General features: G+C 31.6%; 1 protein-coding gene across 2 annotated transcripts in view; it reads right to left on the bottom strand.

Annotated features, from left to right (window-relative positions):
- Mgtor (nuclear basket protein megator) overlaps positions 1-26949 on the bottom strand; it is a 447637-nt gene that overhangs the window by 28815 nt on the left and 391873 nt on the right. For both annotated transcript variants that reach the window (XM_014352167.2, XM_089595083.1), the window contains 2 exons: positions 9926-10103; positions 9532-9855 (listed from right to left, as the gene is read on the bottom strand). In XM_014352167.2, coding sequence (XP_014207653.2) covers positions 9532-9855; positions 9926-10103 — 502 coding nt within the window. The remainder of the gene's footprint in view (positions 1-9531; positions 9856-9925; positions 10104-26949) is intronic.

Below are 26949 nucleotides of genomic sequence, written 5' to 3'. Positions count from 1 at the left end.
CATCAGCAATACCAGTTGAGACGAGAGCTGCACAAGACCTGTATATGCGATGCACCTAACCTATGATACATACGTCGAACCACACTATAGGTAACGCTACTATACTTGGGCTCGTACGTACGCTGTTCCGACTGGGATACCTGCTATCCCAGTAGTCAGAGACAGCAGACTAATAGTGATTTGGTATAGCTGCTGTAGGGGGAGGGACAACTGCAGCACCAAATCTTTCTCAGTGTATATGTAGAATTCAGAAAATTCAAAGACTTTGAAATTGAACTCTCAAAATCTGTAAACAAAATTACGCTGTAAAGGCAAAACCTAATATTTCCCTTATTCAAGTCAGTTTCTTTTATTAGTTTCATTAGAACCTTTTCAATAACAAAAAGTGACTTTAATTAATTTAATCTTTGAGTAATTTTCGTTTTTATACTGTTTTTTAACAAATTGTTAGTATTCAAAATGGTATTGGTTAAAAAACACATCTTATGTCTCTTGTGTGACTATAGTTTGACGTACCCAGTTGATGGGCAATACTTTGTATTGTTTATGAATCGCTGATGGAACCGCAGTATATTTTTTTTATCTCGCGACTTTAAAGTATTATTCAAAAAATCTTAAAAATTCAGCTAATGTTTTAAAAGTCAAATGTACAAAATTTATCTTGGTCTCATGAGATTCGAAAAAAAAAATTTTTTTTTGGGACATCCTAGTATATAGCCATGAAGTAGATTTGTGAAAAATAAAAAGTCGCATAATTACGACGTAAATAATACCAGTAGTCTATAAATATGAAAGACACATAAAATACGTTATCCCGTAGCAAATTTTCAAGTTATTTTTAAATGGATCTACTAACTAAACAACTTTTAATGTTTCACTACAACGTAAAAACATAAAATCTAGAACGGTTACAGAAAAAAATATACAAAAAGCACACGTGTTGAGCAGTAAAATTTAAATGCTTCAGAGGTGTTTCTTGCACGAGGAGCGGAAAGCGATGTATCAAACATGCAAAATAGTAAAAGGGACATGTAAATTTAACTGTCGGCGGTAAAACTGCCTGTCTCAACCCCAACGGATGACTAATTTCAAATCTCTACGTCTTCTACGTTTTTACTTCACTGTTAATAGAAAAGGGTGCACTTAATTAAAAATTTAATACTTTGAGTCTTAGCTTTAATATAAACATGCAACAAAAAAATTATTTCACAGCGTCCTACACTATCCATTCTAGCCCTTCTACATCATCTTACATACGCTACTGATATGTGATGCGTATTGTACGCAATCAAGACTTTTGTTACAGAAAATGTTAAATAGAGTCGTATATCATTTTTTACCTTACCACTGCTGATTCTAAATGTCTAAATTACTGATAATGAAGGATTATCTCAATTAAAAATTTGATTTCACGTTAAACGTGATGCGATGAAAAAACACTAAATAGAAAATTTTTCGAATACTTGGATTAATACGTATTGACCGCCATTGTAAACGTATCCACGAGCTAGTTCGAAATAACGAGAGCCCCCTTTTAATGGTATAATTAATACATACTACAGAAATACCGTGCGATACTTTGTCAAAAAGATAATACAGTATCGTATGCAATAAAAAAAAAAAATGTAATATGCTGAGTTAAAATGTATCTGCACTTTGAATTTGAATTTTTTTAAACCAAGTTTTACCTAAAAAAATAAGAAGTACTTATTACGTTTATGAAGTTGGCTTACCATACTTCAAATACCGCTTTCCAACTAGCACAGGAATTTGGCGTTTTTTGCATTTATTTTGCAGCTGTTTGAAGAAACAATAAAAATGGGTGCACTACAAATTACAATTTCAAAATAAATTGTTTTAATAATTTCTATGAACAATAAATTTTTTTTCCAATTGACTATTTCCTGTCACTCTCCCATTTAAAAAGTATCTAACGTATCTACTTCATTTGAATCAGTTTAGCCATTTTGCTAAAGGCTGGATGAAAGAAATAGATAAAGATACACACAATTTGTTTAATCATTATTTATTAAACTGACTTTATCATCAAATACTTCTTTACTAGAAATCGCAAAAATCAAGTTTTAAGAAATTAGGAAAAGTTTAATTAGTTATATACTGTGAGTACTAATAAAAAGAATTAAACTGATGTAAAAATAAAACCAGTTAGGTAAAAAAAAAAAAAAAAAAAATCATGACTGAGAATTGAAGGCATAAGAGACTACGCCAGAACAAAACGTTAAGCCCACTCACCTATTTTGGATGACAGTATAAAGTAATTACTTGTCATATTTTAGCCACGAGAAGTCAGCAGAGAGTAGTTGAGAGTGATTAAAAATCATAGCAAAGTAAACCCTACCTTACAAATTTGCGACTGTAATTCTTTAGACAATGATAGAAGGTTTTTTTATAAATATCAGGCACATAACTGTAAGTATAAATGAAAGAAAATTTGAAGTACTTTTTTCGTAGTTATTTCTCCTACCAACAAGAAATATTCTAAAAATAAGCCTAGGCTTATCAGAATGTCTCTTTCAAAATTCTCTTAAAAAGAAAAGGAGGTAAGAAATCGATCAAATTGAATAATAAAGAAACAAAATTAATATAATTTAAATATCTCTTGGTAAAAAAAAAAAAAAATAATCAGATCAAGTTTTAACAAGAAGGGTCTAGGAAATCCTTAAATACTATTAGTTGTGCCAGTAAGCATATATTTACTGTGAGGATAAAGACCAGCAGCGCTCCAGTGGATTTTTCCCAAGAGCTTAACGTGTCGTGAGCCCATTGTTGTGCCGTGATACATACGGACTCGGCGATATAAATATTCATTGCAATTAACTGAGAGCTCGTGGTACTCTACACTTTTAATATATGAAAGTTAGTGCAATAAGTTATTCATGAGAAATTTAATCATTGGCTGACAGTAACTCTAGTATGTCTTTGCTTTAGATACGAAAAGCAAAGTGTACACTGTGAACAGTCGTCGCTGTCGTCAGCGCAGCGGCTGCCGTCGACAACCACACGCAGAGAGATACACACGTATATACACATGTATATACCCATAACTTTTTTGTGTCATCCTTCATATTTGCTGGTGATACAAAGCACTGAGTGAGGTTAAAAAATTTCTTATGGATAACTTATTAAACAAACTTTTATTTATTAAGAGTGTAGAGTACCACGAGCTCTGAATTAATTGCAGTGAGTATTAACATCACCGAGTCCGTAAGTATCATGACACAACAATTGGCTCACGACACGTTCAGGTCTTGAAAAAAATCCGCTGGAGCGCTGCTGGTCTTCATTTTCACATCGAATATATCACAAACCTCAAGAAACCATTTTTTTACATAAATACTTTGTTTTATAGAGAGTCTTCTATACTTCGTATTTTCTATCTTCAAACCACAAAAATTATTGAGAAAAATAAAATTTTATAATAGCATCGATTTATCAACATACATAAAATTAAATTTCAACAAATCGATTAAACAAGTTATACTCTTATTTTAAGAATAACAGGTGTTAAATTTGTAAATAAAGAAACCAGTGAACAGTGGGTGCTGGGGACCCTAGTAAGAAGTTATACTTCTCCAAAATTACATGGCAAATAATATGATTATGATTATAAATATTAGTATACCTCGTATGAAACGAAATTATGTACAAAGTTGGTGCAATTATCGTTGGAATAAGTATAACTACGTTATTTGGGTGTGGTTTCGAAAAAAATTTTAATATCTAACAACAGAACAATTATAAACAATATTTTATGGCACAATACAACACAAACAATATGACGGCTGGCCAGTACAAGACTGTGCTCTTTTATCGAATCTTCCAATAGTTTAAAAAGAACTTCCTAAGAAAATAAAAAATACTCTTATAAAAGCACATCGTTCAACTGTACACTTTTTCACATGTTTGATTATAAAAATTTTCAATTTAACCTGTAACCTTATGGGAAAATCACTTTAAATTGGATTTATAAGATCTATATAAAGCTCTTATTTTTAGTTTGTACGAAAGATTACTATTAGATAAACCTGTTTCATTTTTAAATAGATCTATAATTTTTTTTTCCTTATGATACAAAAAATAAGGGGTCAAGCAAGCGTAAAAGCATGTATGTAAGTTCATCCTTAGGAGAAAAATAATTTCCAGCGTTGCTGCATATATTGACGCTCCTCCCACCTCTGAATTTCGCTCTTAATCACTAAGAAAAAATTGTGAAAGAAGAAAACACAATAAAAATCAATTATTGTATTTATACAGTACGGTAATTTTTTTTATGTATGAAAATTCTGAAAAAAATGTAAAAAAATTGTATAAGCAATAATTAATTTATTTTAAAAGTAACAAATTAATGATAAGTACATGAATGTACCAAATTTTTGAAAAAAAAAAAAACATGTACCAAAAAATATAATTTATTCAATAACTTATTCATTTAATGTAAAATGAAACCAAATAAATGAATACACTATGAATAAAAATTTAATAAAAATTTACATTGAAAATAAGTTACGAACTGTAAGATAAAACGAAGTAATCGGTTCTCCATTGTCGGGCCCGCTCATAGTAGAGTGGGTAAGGGCTCGCCCAGTGTGCAATAGGACGGGGGTTCAAGTCTTAATGGAATTTTTTTTTCTTATTTTTTCTTTTTTTTTTTCAGAAATTGGTTAAAAGACAAAAATGAGTAAAATTCAAAATGTGTGGTGTGGTGTGGTGCGATGATATTGGGTGAGGTAGGGGGACTGGGAGTACGTCAAGAGGGGCGGGACGAAGGGGGAGAATCAAGCAAAATCCACTTCCATTACACTTTTTCTGTAGGTCACTAAACTGAAATCGTTTATTTACTCTGTAGGGCAGAACGCTTCTATAGAAGAATAACTTCAGTAAATCGCTGCCAATTTATTGACATAAAACTTCTTTGTTCAGCCAAAAATGACTAAAAATCGTTAGCCACTGAGAAAGTGGTAGAGGGTTGAATCTTGTAGCACGCCGATAATAGCAGCCCTGTGTGGATCTGTGTGATCACGATAAAGTTTGCCATTAAAGTCAATGTATGTGTATAGTTTAACGTCTTTTGATTTCTCATTGTCTCTCATATTTTCTTTTCTTCCTCAAGTTAGCTCTGCCCTACTCTTTCCTTTTCCCCTCTTTCTCTAATTACATTCTGTGTCATACTCACTTAAACTATATCCCTGACTCTCTTTATCTTACTCTGTCTTTTCTATTGCAAGCTTTCCTATGTCTCTGCTTCTCTCTTAATTTCCGTACAGACATCATTCTTGTTGAATCATAAGTAAATTTGTATTAGATGCATGAGTAGTGACTGTTATGCGGCATGAGCACTGTGAGTGCAAGATTATATGTGTGTGTGCCCTGTAGTTTGTACAGTAATGCAGTTAAGATAGACAGAACATGGCCGTTGCCATGCACGTACGCTCTCGTAGAGTCTCTCTCAGTACCAAGAGAGGAGATCTTGTAATCCTGATAAATCTTTATTTCTATTGTTAAATATATTAATTTAAGTGTTAACAAGTGTTATGTTATTGATCCACTACCTTATAGTATATTTATTTCACATGGTAGCCAAGTCCGTGGTTAGTATTTTTTTTTTCTTTTTTTTTTTACGTGTTGCTTCGGCGGTTTGTGATAATCAACTACTACGGGTTCTAGTGAAAGCGTCAATCCAACACTTATAAAATTAAAAGATACTGTTAATCAAACACTAACAAAGAATTTAAGGAAAAGTTTTGTGGAAATAACAAGAAAAGTACTTATAATAAAAAAAATTCTAGAAGATTCGGACCGAGAAGAAGAAAACAAAATGGTGGATGAAGTGACAATTCCCGTATTTGATGGAAAATATTTTGAGTGTTAAAAAAAGAGAATCACGATGATTTTTAAACTGAAAAAATGCGACGTAGTAGCAATGAGAGCCATGACAAGGACGGAAAAAGAAAAAGAGTGGATCGAAAAGGACTTGAAGGCGATCAAACAGCGTACGAAACAATAAAGAAATTTAATAAAATATATATTAAGGAGTCTACTGCACTGCAAATTTGTGTAAGAAACAAGTTAGAAAAAATTAAAGTTAAAAGACTTTTGAAATTCAAGTGCGTTTTTCACTGAGTATAAAATATGAATTAATCAGTTGAAAAGTGCTGGTGCAAATGTGACTGAAAAAAAAATTGAGCTACATGATTAAAATGCTTTAAAGTTCATCAAGTTATATTAGTGATTATATCGATGTTTTGAAAGAATCTTATCAAACAGTTGAATACGTAAAAAGTGAAATAAAAGAAAAAAAAGATAGGAGAAAAAACAGTCCAAGTGCGTTTAAAACTGAAAGAAAAAAAAAGTAGCATGTTTAAAGTGCGGAAAATATGGATACTTAAAGGCACAATGTACGAGAACGAGACACAGCGATAATTCGTGGGAGCAAGGTGGTGCGTAGCAGCAACGAGGCGGGCGATAACAACAACAGCAGTGGAAACATCGCAGCAGCCAAAGCCGAGGTTGTGGAGCTTGGTAGAGGCTCTAATCAAAATCGTAGAGGAGGCGATTGACAACAAAATAACGAAGGACATCAAAACAAAGACGGTAATGTAAGTTGTTTCAATCCGGAATTGGAGGAAAGACCTAATGAGTCGCGTGTTGAAGTTAACTGCTGTGCTAGTGAGGCTGAATGGTTACTCGATAGCGGTTGCTTAGATCATGTTGTAAAAGATGATCGATATTTTTATGAATTTGTTAAATTGAAGGAGCCTATAAATGTTAAAGTAGGTGATGGTTGTTCTTTAAAAGCAACAAAAGTTGGTTATATTAGGCACAAAATTAATGTTTATGGTCAAGTAAAATGAATACAATGAAAAATGTTTTCTTTGTTAGAGATATGGATAGAAATTCAACAAGTTATGGTAAAGTGACAAAAGCAAATAAGATTGTATCATTAGAAAATATGTCAAAGATTTTAGATCAAAATGGAAAATTTAATTGCATTGGTTCATAAAAATAATGATATTTATCATACGACAAGTAAAATTATGTATAGCGAATCAAACTCAATGGAAAAGAATAAGTTAGCAGAAAAGGAACAATTGCATAGAACACTAGGTCACGTAAATTTTAATTATTTGAAAACAATGTGTGATCAACAAATGCTTGTTAGTTTGCTCAGGGAATTAGAAACTGATTATTCAAAATGAGGGATTTGTTTGGAAAATGAAATGAATAATTTACCATTTAATAATGACAGATCAAGGGCCAAAGATATTTTAGAAATTATACATATCGATTTAAATGGAACTCATGGTACAACTGGTTTAAATGGCAAGAAATATTTTCTGAGTTTTATCGATGATACCAGTAAAGTAGCTGAAGTGTATTGTATTAAAGCGAAAGATTAAGTGTATAATTGTTTTGTTAACTATGTAAATTTAATTGAAAGTAAGACAGAAAAAAAAAATAAAGAGACTAAGATGTGATGTGATAATAGAAAGGAATATATAAACAAGACTAAAAGTAATTTTGCCAGCGAGAAAGGTATATCTATGAAACCGTGTCCACGTTATGTACATGAATTAAATAGAATGGCAGAAAAATGTAACAGGGGTATTATAGATATGTCAAGATGTTTATTAAAAGAAGCAAGGGTTCATCACCATAAATATAAGCCAGAAATTTTTAAAACAGCAGCTTACTTAAAGAATGGAATTATCACTAATGCTGTTTGAAAAAATAAAACAACTTTTAAAATTATGTTTGGGGAAAAGCCTAGTATAAAAACTTTAAATATTTATCGAAGTAGAGTTTTTGTGAGGATACCAGAGGGAAAAAGAAATTCAAAATGGGACAAAAATCAGATTTAGGAATTTTGTTAGTTCATGAAAATGTTGGTTATACAGTTCTGATTAATAATAAAATATTAGTTGCAAGACATGTTGATACTATCAAAGATGGAACAAATTGTATTGGTTTAGAGTCAGACAATGACATAGTAAAAATTAGTTTAAATGAAAACAATGTTGGAAGCAAAAATAGCGATTGAAATACAAACAGCAAGGATTAAAATAAAAATTTTAATTTAAGACGGTCACCTAGGGAAAGAATAGAGCCTAATAGGTACAGAGATAAAAGTTTTGTATATAGTAATATTATTCGTATAAATTATACAAACGCTGAAATACCTGTTTCTTATAATGATGCAATGAACAGTAATGATTCTAAAAATTGGAAAAAGGCGATGAATAGAGAAATCGATTGTTTAAAAAAATAAAACTTGATTTCTGTAAATAAACCGAATGAATAAAAAACTTTAGATTGAAATGAGTTCATACTAAAAAGGCTAACAATGCTTTGAAAGCTAGGTTAGTAGTAAGAGGATACCAGCAAAATGATTTAATTGATGATATTTATTTAACAGTTGCAAAAATGTAAGCTTTAAGACTGTTGAGAAAGCCCAAGAGCTTGGTATGTGTTTTTTGATACTTTTTTCAAAAGTTTTAATTTTAAGAGAAGCGAAAATGAATGTTGCTTATATATTTTAAATGACAAAAATGATGATGTATATTTAATTATTTTTGCGGATGTCTAGATATTGTACATTTTTACATGCATTACAAAAAACAAGCATACATACGAAATTTTTAGCTTGTTAATTTATTGTCATATTTTTCGAATTCTAAACGAAATATTTTTTATAAAAAAATTAAACTTTCATTAATTTTTATTACCTCAACCATTTTAAATAAAAAAAAATTATAACCGTAGTAGGTGTAGGATGACAATTTCATCAAGACGTTTTACTTAGTCTCTTATGCATTAATTTTTTAATGATAACTATATTGTTTTTTAAACTAAAAGCAGCTAAATACATTTTTATCCTTAACGGACTAAAAAGCTTTAACATGCTTTATCAAGAAAAATCCTCTTAAATAATTATTATTTAAGACTAGGAATGAAAGTTTCTAAACTTAAGAAAAGCAGTTGTTTCTTCAGACAATCAAGAAAGTGAATTCCAAGATCAACAAATTAGAAATTTAATTAAATTTTATGACAGCTATAAAAAAGCAAAAATAAAATATTTCAGCTTTAAACTGTTAAATTAGATCACAAGAGTCCTTAAATACAACTTATTACGATTGTACATGCGATCCCATATGCATACTCACATGAGAATTTACTTTTCAAATAAAAAAGCGTTTTTTTTAAGTATTACACGCTCGTCAAAATCTAAAAAAGAATTTTTATACTCGACTTACCACAGTCATAATTTTCAACATAAATATGTATTATACTAGTAGATATTTTTTTTTTGCTCTCTTACGTTCAAGATAATTGAATAATTAATATTTCTCGTTGCTTGGAAGATGCATTGTGAGTCATGTAATGAACCTTAATATTGGCTCATTTTACTTACACTCATTTGTAAAAGTTGTCAATTTGTATGAATACTTAAGTTATAGAAAGGAAGAATGTTAAAAAACGAAAAATTGTTTACTATTTGAACGTGGCTGTTACCTCGTGAAGATGTTTGATTATCCCAAATAATAGGGGTAAGTCGTGTGCCTCGTGATGTACGAAAAGTAGTTCTCGTAGACCTTCTAGCTGTTGCTCCTCGCACTGACGATATTATTCCACCAACAGAAGCTGCAGTTCTTTGACGAGTATTACTAGAAGGCGATGCTTCAGATTCTTGACTCGTTTCTTTTGTATTATCCTCATTTATTGCTTCTTCAGTTGTTTCTTGAATAGTATCTGTATCTATGTCTGTGACATCGTCTTCCTCATCCACTGATACTATGACTTCTTGTTTTAATTTTTCTTCACCTACTGTGCTACTTTCTATGTAAAAAGACGTTATAAGTTATTTAGTACGTATAAATAAAACAAAATGAAAAACTACAGCAGTTACCTTCAGAAGCCAACCCAATATTTAAATTATCAACGTCAGCTGGTTCCTGTTCTTGTTCTTGAATAGATTCAACACGAACGGTTGATGACGTTTTATCAATTGTTTGACATGTGTTGGATAAAGGCTCGTTCGAAACTTGTATGACATCGTCTTTTTTATGGAGAGAACCACTGGTAACCTAAGATAAAAATTTTTCTGTTTTAGTTATACTTATTGCACAATCTTCTAATCTCACACCAAAAAAATTTTGACGCTTTAAATTAGTTAGGTCTTTAGATACAAATACATTTTTAATTGATTTTGACTTATTTATAGTGTAACGTAAAATACCGATATAGTTCGGAAGTAAATGAAACTTAATTGATAAATTCCAAGTAATAAAATCAGACTAAGTTTATAACGTACGGTTAATTAAGAAATTTTAATACAATCGAATACACCAGCGCCTTCCAGTATTGAATACAGATAGGATGGAATCAGCAATCAGTTGGAGGCAAGTTAGAAACTAAATTATACATTATTGTCTTTGTTTGGTGTTCTTTATTTTGCAACGTTACGTTAGCTGTTGTGCCAATCCCATCAGGCTACAAATACATATTACATATAATGTATTTAAGTATACAATTTTTCCACTACACCTGGTAACAAAACTGACAAAACAACTAGATAAAGTAGTTTTTACCTTATTATTCGCAAGTATCTGAGTTTGACAAAGACATTGTACAGTAAAAATTATACAATATGTATTTATATATATATTAATTGTGAAGATTGTGTGCTCACGCGTCGACAAACAGTAAAGTACTAAGATCGAACAGCGAAATGTATGTACGAAAGGCCAAGGACCGGAGCCATCGAAACAGATATTATAGGACATATGCTATTTTAAAGAAAGAATGGTTACGGGTGATTGAACTTTTTAAGTAATAGAAAATATATACAAATGAGCAAGTGTGTGTCTTCTTTCTTGTTGATATTGTGTTCATCGGGTTTTATACGTATCTTTGCTGAAATGAGCTTTTTTTGGTTACACAAAAAACAGTAAAAACTAATTTATCTAGTTGTTTTGTCAGTTTTGTGACCAGGTGTAGTGAAAAAATTGTATACTTAAATACGTTATATGTAATACGTATTTGTAGTCTGATAAGGTTGGCATAACAACCAACGAAACGTTTTAAAATTGAGAACACCAAACAAAGAAAATAATGTATAGTTTACTTTCTAATTTGCCTCCAACTAACTGCTGATTCCGTCCTATCTGAACTAAGCCATTTATTTTAATGGATTTAGTTTAAGATATTAAATACCCTTTAATGTAATTTTGTAAAGAAATCACACCCAAAAAGTATTATTTATTTAAAAATGGTTTGAATGAAGTATTTTTTAAAGATTATTGTTTTAACTGTTTTACTAACTGATGGGTCATCGCAAATGTATTGGTCAATTTATATTTTCGGAGTAGGGAGAACAACAACACATAAAAAATAAATTAATGAGGAAACATAATTTGATTACATGCTTGTTTTTTTAGTTTGTGGCTTCTTTTAATTTATACAATGTTTATTAAACACAGTGCACACATAATGGCTATCTCGTATTTTTTTTTCTTATTTCAGTTTCTTTATTTTTGGTGTACTAAAACGTAGCTGTATTAAGATACCAGTGATAGCAAGCTTAATTATCCCTGTTATAGTGTACTTTGATAAGACCGTACTCTTATCAGCAGCACCCATACCACTGAAGGTGGAATCCTGATCGCCATCAAGAACAACCTGAAAGCATTAAGATTTCCAAATTAACTAGAAATCAACACACCTAAACAATTCTTCGTTATCACCGAAGTGCATAACGAACCCTTACTTAGTGGCACCTCGTATATCTTTTATGAGTGACAAGCAACTAGCCAACCTTACCTCTCACTTACTTATAAAGCAAATAGTTTCTACTTATAATATCTTAGCGCAAAAGTCGCCCTGTTCAGTGACTTTATTTTGTCTAACATCCTTTGAGATTCTAAACCTCCTTTAAAATTCAGCAAACTCTGTTATATCCCCAAGAAGTTTGAAGATGCTGCCTGAATTATGACTGAAAGTGGTTAAACTTATGATCTTAAGCAATGCTATCCACTGAATCCAACTAAAGGTTACACCCTAGACTTCCTATTAAGAAACACCTTCGGATTTTCTTGTTGATGTTGATGAGCATCACCCTCCAGCTTTTTTAAAACTTTCCACATCAATCTGACTGTAAACGACACTTTAACTCTTTCCTACGCTATGCAAAAGCCGATTACACTTAGCTTAATATCGAATTCCGTCAACTAGTCTTCAGCATTATGTGACAACATATTAATACTAATGTTAGTGCCTTTTACTCTAGTGTTTATAGTACAGTTAAGAATCAGTGTCTGTTGTAAGACGATTTAATATTCAATTTCCTAGATGGTACAGTCAAGAACTGAAAGACCTTACTTTAACTAAAAAGCGTGCTCTCAGCATCTCTGCATCCAAATGTCTCAACAGTGTTTTGGTGATTACGTATTTAACGTTAAAAATAACGGTTTTTCCAACCCTCAGTCATTTTTTTCATTTATAAATAATTTTACACCCCCTGAACTGCTAAACAGCATGCATTTTCGTGATTTAACTGTCTCAAATTCCAATCAAACTTCTAACCTGCTTGCACTTAATTTTAGTCAATACCATGGCACTTTTTCGGTTCCTGGTGTTCGTCTTGACCTAACTCTGTAGAAATACTATTTTGTTTAATGATTTCGTTTTATGAAATTCTATCTGCTGGCAATGAGTCTAAGTTTAATATGATACATGGACTTTATTTCTTACCTCCTGCTTTTATTAAAAACTCTACTTAGTCTCTCTTTCTACCATTACTACTTCTCTTTAACAAATCATTGAATATTGGTACTTTTCTTTCCAGTAGGAAAATTTCTTACTAACTCCAAAACATAAATCTAGTGACTGACAAGATACTGCAAATTATAGGTTTATTTTAACTCTATCTCCTTTTGCTAAATTTATGGATGCTATTGCTGCATGCAAATAAGCTGATTCTCTGTTAACACACATTTTTTTGAACAACATGGCTTTATTCCCTATGCGTCTAATTTGACTAATTTTTTATTCTTCTACTTTTTCACTTCAAACTTAATTAAGAGGATGTAAGTTAAGACAATCTGTATGGACTTTTCTTAAGTCTTTATTCACTGAATCATAATGGACTACTCAGTAAAATAACTAATATGGTATTCGTGATACCATGTTGTCTTGGCTAGCATACTAGTTGAGCAACAGATCTCAAATGGTTAAAGATTACAGGGCAATGTTACGTCTTTTTTTCGAGCCTTTTGGTGAACCGCAAGAGTCGCACATTAGTCCGATACTCTTTATTTTATTAACCAACAGTATCTTTTCAATTTCATTCCATAGCAACATTCTTCTCCATGCTGACAACACAGAACGTTTTAAAACTATCAAGCTTCCTTTAGACCAACAGGGTTTTTACGTTTTCTTAATCTTTGTTCGCTCCCATATTACTACATTTTTACCTTACGTATCTTCTTTTTCCTAAAAAATTAGTCTTTAGTGCAGGGCTCTTCCACAGTCTTTTTAAGACGACTTACAATTAGTCATCCTTCCCTACTGCATACTATTTTACAGGGCTAAATGATCGCCTAAAACGTGAGGTGGCGGTAATGAGAGTTAATAAAAAGACCTCAATAAACCATTGAACTTGTCTTACTGATCTTTTGAAAGCTACTCGTGAATTTACCAATAAGCTGGGTGGGTATTGTTTTAAATTAGAAAAGAAGCCCTAAATGCCGAGACATCATCGCAAAAAATCCAAGGAGTTGTAAAAAATAAGCGTGTCAAGTTTAATAAGGATACTCATTTCAAGGAAAAAGTTTGATGTGGTAAGGAAAGAATTGAAGAGTATGATGAATTCTAATATTTGGATTGTACTTTCATTACACGAGAAAATTAAAAAGGCCACATTATTAGGTAGAAGAAAAAGATAATTTGGGTAGAAGAGTTCAAGAGAAAGTGTCAGAATGACTTTGGTTAAAGAAAAATGCTTTTTAAATACTTGGTGGGTGGTACAATAAGTTATAGACAGTAAATTTTCGGACAGCAGAAAATGAATGAATAAAAATAAACTAAGTCAATTATTTTAGGAGGGTGTTAGAGCTTAATTACTACACACCAAGGTCACAATACAGACAGCAAGTTTGAAAAAGTTATGAAAGATAAGAGCAGGAAAAAATGAAAGCTAAAAGTACACGGAAAATTTAACAAATTATTTAATTATAGCTCGTGATTAGCACATACAAAAGTGACACTATAATTTAATTTTAATAAAACAGTATTTATGAATAAGTTAATTATGACTTACGAAGATTTTTTTTCTTTGGGTTACCGCGACAGCTCTTAGGCCTAGTCGCCAGGGCCACTCACCTATGTGTGGGGATGTATTGTCGTATCCATTTACCACTACCTGATACCACACGTATGTCATACCATGGGCCCCGTAGGTTAACTCCGGTGAAACACCGAGCCAGTTAAGCTGGAACTTTCTGCACCAATGGTGCATCGAGTCTACTCACCACGGTGTAGCCTTTCCCCAGAGGGAACTCCGTATTTCAGAACGTCCACTCCTCACAGGTGAAGTCGGCGCTCTCTGCCAAAGCATCGGATCCAGACTAATTAGCATCCATATTTCAGGGATCACTACTCGCCGGTAAGTCCGGTCGATCCCTGCCTGGAGCTTCGGATTCGCTCATCCTTACCAATAGCCCTAACACTGTTTCGCATTCACCTAGGCCCGAAGACCTGTGGGGCAAGGAAAAAACCCTGAAATTACTCTGAAGAAAAATTTCACGAAAACACCCATCTCGAAACAGCCAGGGTTACATAGGAACTTTTTCCGATGAAAAACAGTTTTTGAAAAAATCTGCATTCACCGAGAATCGAACCCACGACCCCTAGAACAGCGTTGTATCAGTAACTAAGTACCACTGAGCCAACGCCGCTCTCACTTACAAAGATTATTTTAATGTAGTTTTGTCTGCTCAACACTCAACGAATTTTATAAACAAATTATGAAACCACAATTTCGATGAACAAAACGTTTATTTCAATTCTTTAGCACATTCTGAACAAAAAATCAATTGAGATGCACATATTTTAGCCCCACTGATTTGTAGTTAAAAACTCCTTAAGTTTGAAAAAACGCGTTTCATGGGATTTTTTCCCACATGTTACTTAGCCGTAGGTACACTGTTTTTAACTTACTTGGGCATCAATTTTTTTTGAAAGCACGTACTTTTAGATAGAAAAAAATAGATTGATCAACGTTAGTTGATGAACAGCTTCGGCATCACTGATCTACGAATAGTATATTTTGTACCTCATAGCTATCTCAAAATTGAATCTGCATACATGTGTACAGATTGTATATAGATATATAGTAGGCTATAAAAATGACCAGTCGTAGATCAGCCGCACCGCAGGTCATAAGCAACTAACGTTTATAAATCTTTATTTTATCTAAAACTACATGCTTTAGGGTAAACTTAAAGCCCAAGTAAGTTAAAAATAAAGCATACAGCTTACTTACCTACAGCTAAGAAACACTTAGTCAAAAATTACAAAAATTGCGTTTTTTCAAACTTAAGGAGTTTTTTACTAAAAATTTGTGAGTTTAGGTACTATCATTCTAATTGATTTTTTTTAATGTGCTAAGGAATCAAAAAAAACTTTTTTTTACCTAAATTAAAAGATTTTATAGTTTGTTTGTAAAATTTGTTAATAACAAATAATTGAACACTCAGACAGCGACCCACAATCGATAATCATATTCAGCAGACAAAAATACATTAACATAATTTTGACGTGTCCATCCTTATTAATAAGGCTGCAGAAATCTACCTGCCCCCCCCCACTATTGCAGTTAACCATAAGAATAAAAGTTTTTTTCATGTAAACGGACCTTCATAAAACTTTGACCTTGAGTCTAGCGGAAGTGATGGAGCATAATTTTTATGGGTAACCAAAATTTTACACGCACAGGCTTGTTTGTGCACACACATACACACACACACACACACACACACACACACAAAGGCACACACTCGCTTATATATATTTACACTAGTATAAGGAACAAGATTTTTTTAATTTTATAGGATGAAGAATTATAACAATAATAAAATAATCTTTATGTTTATTATCTTAACAGACAACGTTTTGCCACCAGCTGTTTGGCTTAATCAGGTCAAACTAAAAGTCAATACAAGAACATAGTAGCTACACACGTGTAGTTTTTACGAAACTTTATACAATAAATAACAAACAATTACAATTTCTCACCTGACGCCATAGAATACTAACGAAACAAAATGAAAAGAAAAATAGATATGACTTATAGTGGACTATAATATAACGCTGTATGGTCATGTATAGCATGTAGGTACGTGAAACTAAGAATACAAAGCATTGCACACATACGTCGTCAAAAGTGTATATGTGATGAAGCTGAGCAAAGGTGAATAAGAGTCAATTTAAATCTGTATATTACAATGTTTAACGAATTTAGTTAAAACATTGCGGTAAGAATTACTAAAATTCTGTAAATCTTCTCTTTTGTTAATACTATTAATGTTTAAGTGTATACAGGCTATTTCTCAAATTAAACGATTATGTAAATTATTTTCAATATCTAAAATTTTAATATTAACTACGCTAAATGAGTTTTTAAATTTTTTTAAGAAAGCAAAATCATTAAAAATACCTTTTTATAGGACTGTAAATATTACTCAATTTATATTTGATAATATTTGTTCTTCTTTAACAATAAATTTTACAAACAGATGTATGGAAGCCCTACGAATACATTGTCAACGACATATGTGTGCAATGCTTTGTGTACTTATGTTTTGTGTACCCACATACTATGTGATAATAAAGCGTTATATTTTTTTCCGTAATAAGTATTCTATATTTTTCTTTTGATTTGATTTCGTTTATATTCTATGGTAATACGTAAGAAACTGTAATTGTTTATTGTTTGTTATATTATGTTTTGGAAAAACTATAAGTGTATAGCTACTATGTACTTGTACTTATTTATAATTCGGCATGATGAAGTCAAACAGATGTTGGCGAAAGGTTGTCTGTTGAAAGATAATAAACATCAATATCATTATGTAATCTATATGGTTATGTCCCCTATAAAATCATAAACACCTTATTTCTTGTGCTGTTTTAGCAGAATCTGCTTTGGTAGTACCGGGTCAGTTGGAAGAATGGCCATAAAACCCTTAATTGCTAAAGCAGGTTTTACTCTAGCTTTACGTCTCCTGGTATGTCACTAGAGACGTTTGCATTTATCGCACTAGTTAATCTTAGTGGTTCGAGATAGAGTTCGACGTAAACCGCTTATCCATAAGAGAACAGTGTTGTCCGTAGCATCGGAATACCCTGCTGCACGACATTTATCTCTATGCTTCATGCACTGTCGGTAAACGACTGTAGTATAATTATTACTGAATATTAAATTTTCAAAGTAATTAGTTCCAAAAATGTAAGTTTTATAATATTGCCACTCATTGAAAATATGTTTAATTATCACTAATCTTACTCTTGTGTGAAAATAATCATAATAAAACAAAAATATTGAAAAAATTTTTAATATCTCAGTTCCATCACTTACGATAACTTTTTCATCAAAATATCGTTTGATTTTTTTATTTTATTGTAATTATCGTTTAAAGTATTACTGTTTTTTTTATTTTGATTTGTTAATGGCTTATTATTCTACTTAAATTATTGTTAGTATTAGAATTTTTATACTCTAATATGTCACAATGACCTGAATCAAGGTTTCTAGCAAAGAGTAAAGTCAATTTTACATGATTTTTAAAATTTTCAAATGTATAAATATTTTTCTTTTATTATTCAAAAATACTTTTAATTTCGTCAATTTGAACAAAACCTTTTATTTTGATATTTTATGTTTTTTTTTAACTTTAAAAGGCAAAGTGAAAAAATGAAATATTTAACTGATACTCCGAAATTGGGATATACACAATGACGTGGTGAATTGGAAATACATCTGAACACATTACAGAGCCCTTGTTACCGACAGTAAATGGCAAGAGTCTCACATGTAGCTCTCTCTTTCCTGCATGTGGCTTGCTATAATGTACGAAATACCGGTGTGAGGCCTGGAGGCCACAGCATTCAGAGTAACTATAGAGCTCGGTCTGATTCCCCTTCCGTGCTTCCTTCCCGTATCCTGGAGATGTGTGTTTGTGTGTGTGTGCGATGATAAGAGAGTGAATCTCAGAACGGCGGCTATACGTGTGTCAGTATCCTTGGAGCAAACATAGTATCGGTAGCCAATCTGTATTCCTGTGGTGGCTGATAGTGTGTGGTGCGTCGCATAGCATATGGTGCGCCTTCGAGGCGAGACAAGGATAGACACGCGAGCTCGTTACGAGCACGAAGAGAAAAATCATGGAGCAAACGCATAGCAGTGATGAAAATGCCCCCCCTCCCCTTTTTGAACCCATGCAATCGGCTCATGACGTGTATGCTTTTAACGCATGTAAGCTATAACCCACAAGTATAAGCTCTAACCATGGAGTAAACGCATGAAAGCACTTGCTTTTTTTCCATCGTGCCTATGTGTTTTCGGGAGAGAGAGGATACCGTCCTATAGTCAGCTATAGTGTGCAGTAGACTAGAAGTATATTCGAGTATACACACCTATACTGACTGCTATAGGACGGTATCTCCTCTTTCCCGAAAAAGCATAGGCACAATGGAAAAAAAACCCACTGCCTTTATGCATTTCTTTTGTGGTTAGCGCTTATGCTTGTGGGCTATAGCTTACATGCGTTAAAAGCACACACATCATGAGCTAATCGTATAGGTTCAAAAATGGGTGATCATTTCCATCGCCACTATACGTTTGCTCCATGATTTTTTCCTTGATGAGGCCAGCACCGGAGCAGCGCAGCGCAGCCTCAGCAGACTCTTGCCTGTCGAGCTACAGTAAAGTGATAACCCCGAGATCCCAGTGCCACACACCAGCGAGTCCTTGCAGGGCCATCCAGGGTTCCCGGGTGCCCTCGACGCAGATAGCATCGCCAAGAGGATCAAGGAGATTGTCACCAGTGATATCCTGATAGGTGACTGTACTTGGTGTTGGTACTGTCTGTTGTAGAGTGTTGAAGCAGTGGCCCCTCATTACCCGGTCCAAATTTCTACGAATCAACCCAAGTCCTCTATTTCGAGTGCACATATTAACAGAACGCCAAGTGTAACATAGTATAAATATTATGGCAAGCCATGAAGTTGGGCTGTCGCCTTTGTGGTGTGCTGCGTCCGTATTGTAACTGGAGTGGCTCTTTATGATATTAGAAAATATACCTAATTACATTAAGAATGTTGTCTTTAAGTATTCGCTCGGCTTGGGTGATGTTAACTGTAGCTGCCACCGGTTGTGACCTAGAGTAAAAGATATTTTGTAATTGTTTGCAATAAGGCTAAAGGAAAAACGAATTATCATCGTCACTTACACTTGACTACAGGTTGCTGCAGTTGACGCCACACAAGATCGTAAGCAACCTGATCCCTTCCAAGGTACTATCAACATAAAGTTATGTAGTAAGTATAAAGTAAAACACACACGTTAGTTGCAATCCCTGGCTAACGTGTCACAATATATATGTGTATAAATAAATATGTGTATACATATATCTTCCTATATTATATAGTTAATTAAGCGAGTCATTTAACATAACCCCTCCACTCCCCCTCTACTATCACGCACCTCACCTCCCCTACAAATTTAGATAAAATTCGCTTATTTCTAGGTTAAGTTCAGCCAAAAAATAATGGGCTGAGCCCCCCACTGCCCTGCCACTACCCCTTCATTGCCCCCTATCACCTCTTCACTGTTCGTCCTCATGATTTTTCTAGCTCCCCACAAGGTCCTCCTTTAGTTTAAATGCACTTCCATTGTTGGCGTCGAATGGATAAAAAGGATGGATAATAAACGAGCCTGTACTAAACATTTGTACTAAAGATAGTTCCACTTATAATACAGGGGCGCTCTCTGTAAAGAGATTGATTTGTAAAAAATTTTTCTTATAACGTAAAACATTAAGCAAAAAAAATCCAAAATAGCAGCTATTTATTTAATAATTTCAAGTCAATGTGATAACTTAAGTGAGAATATTGCCCATATGTTTTTGGACTACAAAAAATTGAAAATTCATTAAAAAAAACAACACGTTTTTTGAATGTAGTGTGTGCAATATAGATTTAAAACAAAACATTCCGTACCCCACATAAGAAAGCAAACGTACGTTAAAATTATGCGTTGGCCTATCTGTGACCAAAAATTTAAAAGAGCAATACATTTATTGCATCATTTACATGTACATAAACCGGAGCACAATGAAATGAAAAAATATTGCGGAAGAAGATTTACTGAGAAAGATGCATTAAAAATGCATTACAATAGAATTCATAAAAGAGAGAATACAGAATTTTATAGCATTTTAATAAGTATCAATCATTGTAGTAATGTTTGATACATAATTATCTTACTTGTTCCAGAACACATATTATACTATTTTAAACAGCAGATTAAATTTCAATATGTACTTATCAATATACTACAATATTTATGTAATTTTAAAAAAACTCATGAGAAATAAAATTAATAAATAATAATATTTATTGTAAAAATATCTTAACTACTATGCTAGGATTTTTTTTATTTACATATAAGCAATGATATTTCATTTTCTTTCACCATAAACCGTTCTTTATTGTTTACCATGGATCAACAGAAGCTGATTTTTTTATAACAACCATACTTAACTTATGTGATAGGTATTTATTATATCTTTGTTGTTATTATCATTATTTGTATAATTCATGTTTTTCCTTTGCCTCCTACCTCAAAGCCTACGTGAAGGATTATAATGCATGAGGGGGTTGGTGCGGGAAGTGCGCAGGGGGCAATCATTTATATATATATATATATATATATATATATATATATATATATATATATATATATATATATTTACACACAATATTGAGTCTCTGCTTTCCTGAGTGCTCAGACTGCTAACCCTCTGTAGCAAAGTTATAGCAATGACTTACTATTTAGTACAGCTGCGCACGTCGACGCCCCCACTATTCTAACTAAAGTGGAAAGTTTATCCATTTAATATATGAAAAAAAAGCATATATAAAATGAGAATTTTTAATTTAAAAAACTGACAGGTTTAGATTATTGACTTTAAAAAAAAATACGTAACTAAAGTGAATTTTTCATTTTATCTCATTTTATCTTGTCGACTCTACCGTGTTACACCACACCACTAAAGCGCATACGTGAAGAAAATTTTTTTTTGGACTCTCGAGTTTAATTTTGCACCTTATTTACAAAAAAAAAAAAAAACCCTTTCCTTAAGAATTCAACTCGCGATCTTCTGTACACTAGCTGAGTACCCTATCCACTCTGCTACGAGCGATCCTTACTATAGATTAAGCTCTTTCTTTCTTTTTGTTCTAGCGTGGTTCGTATTCTTTTTAAAATTTTAATATTCATTTAGTATTTATTAATTAATAGGGTTATATTTCACATTATATTAATTAATATCATATTTGTTTAATTAGGTATTTTTTTACAATTAAATAGTTCTTTCCAAACCCACGAACAAATGTTATTTAGGTTACTTGATCCTTTCACGTAAAAAAGTTATAAAGTCATTATGTATAAGCGATAGATAGTAAAGCCAAATTTAGATGCTAACTATTTTAACCTTTATACTATGAATCTTCAAATACTAGAATACTATGATGTGATTGGTATATTAAAATTTTCTATGAATGATTTTTTTAATAACATGTATGTAAAGCTATTATATTAAAACTTAATTTTGTTAAGAAAATTTAAGAACTTATGGATCTTTTATAATGGTTTGAAATAAACTTTTCAACAAATAATAGTATTATAGAATCAGAATACATCATGTCATGTGTTATTGTTAAATAACAGAATATTGATTAAAAGGATAACTTTTAAGCAAATAAGAAAAATCATGTCTATACGCATATATTAAAATTTTTAGGTACAGTAGATTTATTTTTTTTAAATCTCTTTGCAAACAATATTTTTGATTTATGAATTATCTTTCCAACCTGTATAAATATATATTATTTTAATTTTTGCAACTGAATAAAGCTACGTATAATTGGCCGTAAAAAAATAACCGTTTTCTCAAGTACAAGTCGACATTATAAACTTTGACGTTGAGATTGATTGAAAGTCATACCAAATGCCGCAGTTATTGAGAATTGCTTCAGTTTATAACATAAAAGGTCGTCCAGTGTTTGAAGTTTTTCTTGAGATAAGAACTTTATGTTCAAAGTTAACTCGCGCTATCATTTTTCCTTCGACAATGTATTTCAATAATTTAGTGATTCCTAATCAAATACTGTAACATAAACCGTCTGACATATTTAACTTTTTAAGAAGCATTACTTATTTTTAAACTGAGTTCATAAAGTGGTGAGCCTTCAAGGATACTATTTAACATTTCTATTGGAAAGTTGACATAAATATTATTTTCTGACTTATCAATCTTTTTATACGTTGCGTTATCATTGCTGTAACAGGTTTTAGTTTTTCCAGTTAATTTTTAAAGACTTCTCTTATTTAAGAAACTGGTGTATTCATTATATTAGATAAGTATAACACTAATCGAACAACTATTTTAATCACTAAATATTTCAGAACATACATTTGTAGATATCTATTATTTATTATAAAATTAAATACTGATTTCTAATTTTAGAATTTGAAATATCTAAAAAATAACTAAACAGTTTTTCAAACAGTTATACTTTTATTACTGTTTTTTATAAGTAGAAAAATTTTACAAAGACTTTCTCCTAAAATAACTAATTTATTTCTGAAATATATTTCCGTATTAAATATATCTTTTAAATTTCTCTTTACTATTTGTAAGACTTTTCTTATAACTATTTAAGTTCGATGCTGAATAATCAAATCATTTTCTTGTAATTTTTTGTCATAGTTTTCAAATTCTAAGAACACGCCTTTTGTATTGTTTCAGTCTAACGGAAGTCTTAAAGTTCTAAGACTTGTCTTACCTTTTGGAAGCAATAATAATGCTATGCCAGTCCAAGCCATTAACAAATTTTTTTTACCTCGAGAAAAATAATATTAACCTAAAGTTTTAGATAAATAAGTTATTCTCGAATCTATAAGAACATTAGTAGAAAGAATTGAAATACTTTTATTGCAAATACTATGAAATACTTCTTTTTATCTTCATTTCAATTTATATCCAATAAGTTAAGCAATTCGTTTCAGTATAGATGGATTAAAATATTTACATGATTTATCTTGTGACTCTAAAATTTAGTAATTATATGAAAGAGCGTGATTATTTAAATTATCAACAAAATTTTTTACAGTATTTTTTATATTCAATTTGTATTTTATTACCTTAAACATTTTCTGGAATTAGAAGCAACGCTAAAAATCGTCTTAATCGATTAGGAATCCGAAAAGTATTTGCTTCTTCCAAAGTAGTATCGATTTGAGAATCACCATAGATTTAGCCCATTGCGGTTTCAGTATCTTATTACGTCTGGTATTGGATTTCTTTAAACATTTTAACTTCTTCGGAGAATGTTGCATCATTTATTATATTTGAAATGAGTTAAAAAAAACTGTTCACAATCCTTTGAAAATATTTTATCTAATCTATCTACTGCAAAATTTTTTATTACATTTGGTTATTTTCCTTAAGTTTTTAGTTTTTTTTATTGAAAATGTCATATTCTGAAATGTTCATATACTTTAATAATTTCACAAAATAGTCATGTTTGTTCATTCACATCTAAACTGTTAGTTGCGTTTGATAGTTTCATGTTTTCAAAATTACTTTCATTGAGTATAAGTTTTTGTTTGTTTCCAAGGAATACAGCTAAATTTACAACTGTATGACTTCTAGCATTAATTCAAATTTGTAGCCCTGGAGCTTTTTGTATACGGCCGGCGTATCTAACATCAATACAAGTACTTATTTCATTAAACATTTATGTTTCTTCGTCTTTCAATTTTTAAATTTCGAAGTGTACTCTGTCACTACCTCTATTAATGTAGTAATTTATTTTATGCTTTGCACTGATGCACAACATTTAACGTTATTATATATTATAGGAATTATAAATAACAAAACTGAATAGCTGAAAAAGTTTGGAAAAAAATTTCAACAACTAAAAAATTTTAAAAAATTGACAAAAATCGCTTTTTTGTCCTTTTTTAACAAGTAAATAAAAGTCACCACGGTCAGTTGCATAACTTCTATAAAACATGTATGGTACAAGTAGCGTTTGTACAACTAACACGATGAAGTATGAAGCTCATTGCAGAATACTTAGGATTAGTGAACAGCTGACAAACTGGCAGAAGTGTAACATGCGTTAGCAGGTTTTCTAAACAGGACCTTGATTTAGGTGAAAAAGAGTTTTCAAGTGTTTTAAGTTGTTTCTCGTCACTAAAGTTACTGCGAGCTACAATCGAAGGGCATGAAACAAAGATAAGCACAAGAAAATATCCTGAAAATTTATCCTCAAAAGGGTAAATTTAAGATCTTGGTAATAACAATAAAATTTATCTCATTTTGACGTTGAATTAAATGTTATTTATTTTTACTTATTTATTAATTTTACAAAACGAACTGGGCTCTGGAAGGAAATGATTTTAAATTAAAAATCAAATTAGATTACGCTATGTTTAGTTTCTGATTTTATTTATTGTAGCCCACTTCTTAGAATTCGAAAAGACTTTTTTGAATTTACGAACATCTTTCAGTAGATAGTGTGTTTTCTAATTTCTATACTTTGTCAGTAATTCAATTCTATCAAATAAACAGCCTTCTCAGCCGCAGTTTTAATAACATGTAAGTTATTAACTTTTTCTTTGCCTTCTATATAGTTTTTATTTGTAGCTAAGTTTCACAGTCTGAATTAAAGAAATCAATATATATTTCAAACCTATAAAGAAAATTTAACGATTGTCAGTTTACAAAATAAAAATAACTTTTTTATTGTAATTGTTTCAATTCTAAGATGCAATTAATGTACATGTTACCGGCAAAGTATGAAATTCAGGCATTCTATAGAATGCCGGGCTGTTTTAGGCAAAGTATGAAATACTAGATTCTTTCAACACTTTGCCTAGGCATTCTATGAAACGCCTAGGCATTCTACAGAAAGAGGTATCCGGCAAAGTAATAATTAAGGATAATCTGTTAATAGTAAATTCATTTAAGGCTCGGAATTTGCATTTGCATCGAAAAAATGCATTTATTCTAATTACAAAACTATTTACAAACGATCAATTTAAATTAATATGGTTAAAAAAAACTTATTTGTTACAACACGATAAACTTTTATGACATCGCGAGTTACACAGTCTTTTATTTTTAAAACATATACATTTTTTTGTCATACACCGCGATTTGCAAAAACATTTTCTTATTCCTTGCCCAGTTCCATTACTTTGTGCAGTTGCTATAGCTCGCACCGAAGATTCAGTCTCGGGAACTTTGTCAATACGAATCAAATTTTCTTCACAAACACTAAATTGCGATCGTGCATACAATTGTTTAATTTTACCATTACGCGTACCTAACTTGTAAAACCAGTCGTCAGTTATTTCCAAAACTACAGATAATAAATTACGCGCGTCACCCTTACCCTTATCTACATCGGGTACTAGAACTCTTACCGTCGTACCAATTTCGATTTGTCCGAATTTCTTATCAGATAACATTTTCATTTTTTTTGCTTGATGTTGTGTATTGTTTACAGCTTCTTCGCGTTTTCTTTCTGTAGCTAGTTTTTTATAACATAAAAAACATAAATTTTTCAAGTAACTAAACTTTTTAGCGCAAGATAAATGCAATGGTTCCTCGCAGTCAATACAATTATTATCGTCGGTAGTAATTAAATCGCAAACAATACAATGCAAATTCACATTATTAACCATTTTGTTATCTTCTCATCAATCAAGTCTAGTTGGCATCTGGAGTTAAAATGGTATGAAATTATTGGTTTCACCACAATTTCCTTCTTGATTCCCTTTTTTTTCTGTTGACATGGTTCACACAAATTCAAAAATAATTAAATTTGATTACGTGTTATGTTCTTATACTTTTTACTTATTTCATGGATCATTCGATCTCGTCCGCCGTGTCCGATTGACGAATGACAATCATACAGTACGTCAAATAAATCTTCCATGGCACAATAATACTTAATATCAGCATTCGCTTCACTAATTGGCAAAATTAACTTTTCGCGTCCTTCAACGTTTAGCACATCGTAGTGTTGCAGCAACCAATAATGTCGTGAAGATTTACCAGTCTCTTTGCACTTTTCTTCTTTAACTTCTTTTATTAGATCTAAGATTTTCACATTACTTAGTATAACCGAATTCGATTTGCTGTCTACTGATTTCAGTTTATTCTCAAAACGCTGCCTCATGATTTCTTTCGCTTCCTGAGCCATTTCTAAGCCAGTCCTCAAACTACGACCGTGTACGTCAAAAGTAAACAGCAAACTGAGAAGTAATTCGCTAATCAACGAGTATTTGTTGATAATTTCATACTTTGCCGGGTATCTCTGAGGCATTCTATAGAATGCCTAGGCAAAGTGTGAAATATAGACTTATTCTATACTTTGCCTAACTCTGTTAGGCATTCTATAGAATGCCTGATTATACACTTTGCTAGTAACATACACATTCTTTAGTATTTTAAATTCTCAGTCTTTATCTAAGTTTAAAGACTATCATTTTTTTATTTAATTTTGATAAATAATAATGCAACTGCTTCAGGAAATAAATACTACAAATAGATTTGGAATTTATTTACATTTTCT

This window comes from Copidosoma floridanum, unplaced genomic scaffold, assembly GCF_036245765.1.
Source record: "Copidosoma floridanum isolate Cflo_tuat_1 unplaced genomic scaffold, Cflo_Japanese_pri ptg000024l, whole genome shotgun sequence".
NCBI classification, from domain to species: domain Eukaryota; kingdom Metazoa; phylum Arthropoda; class Insecta; order Hymenoptera; family Encyrtidae; genus Copidosoma; species Copidosoma floridanum.
This window is presented reverse-complemented; position numbering and strand designations above follow the sequence as displayed.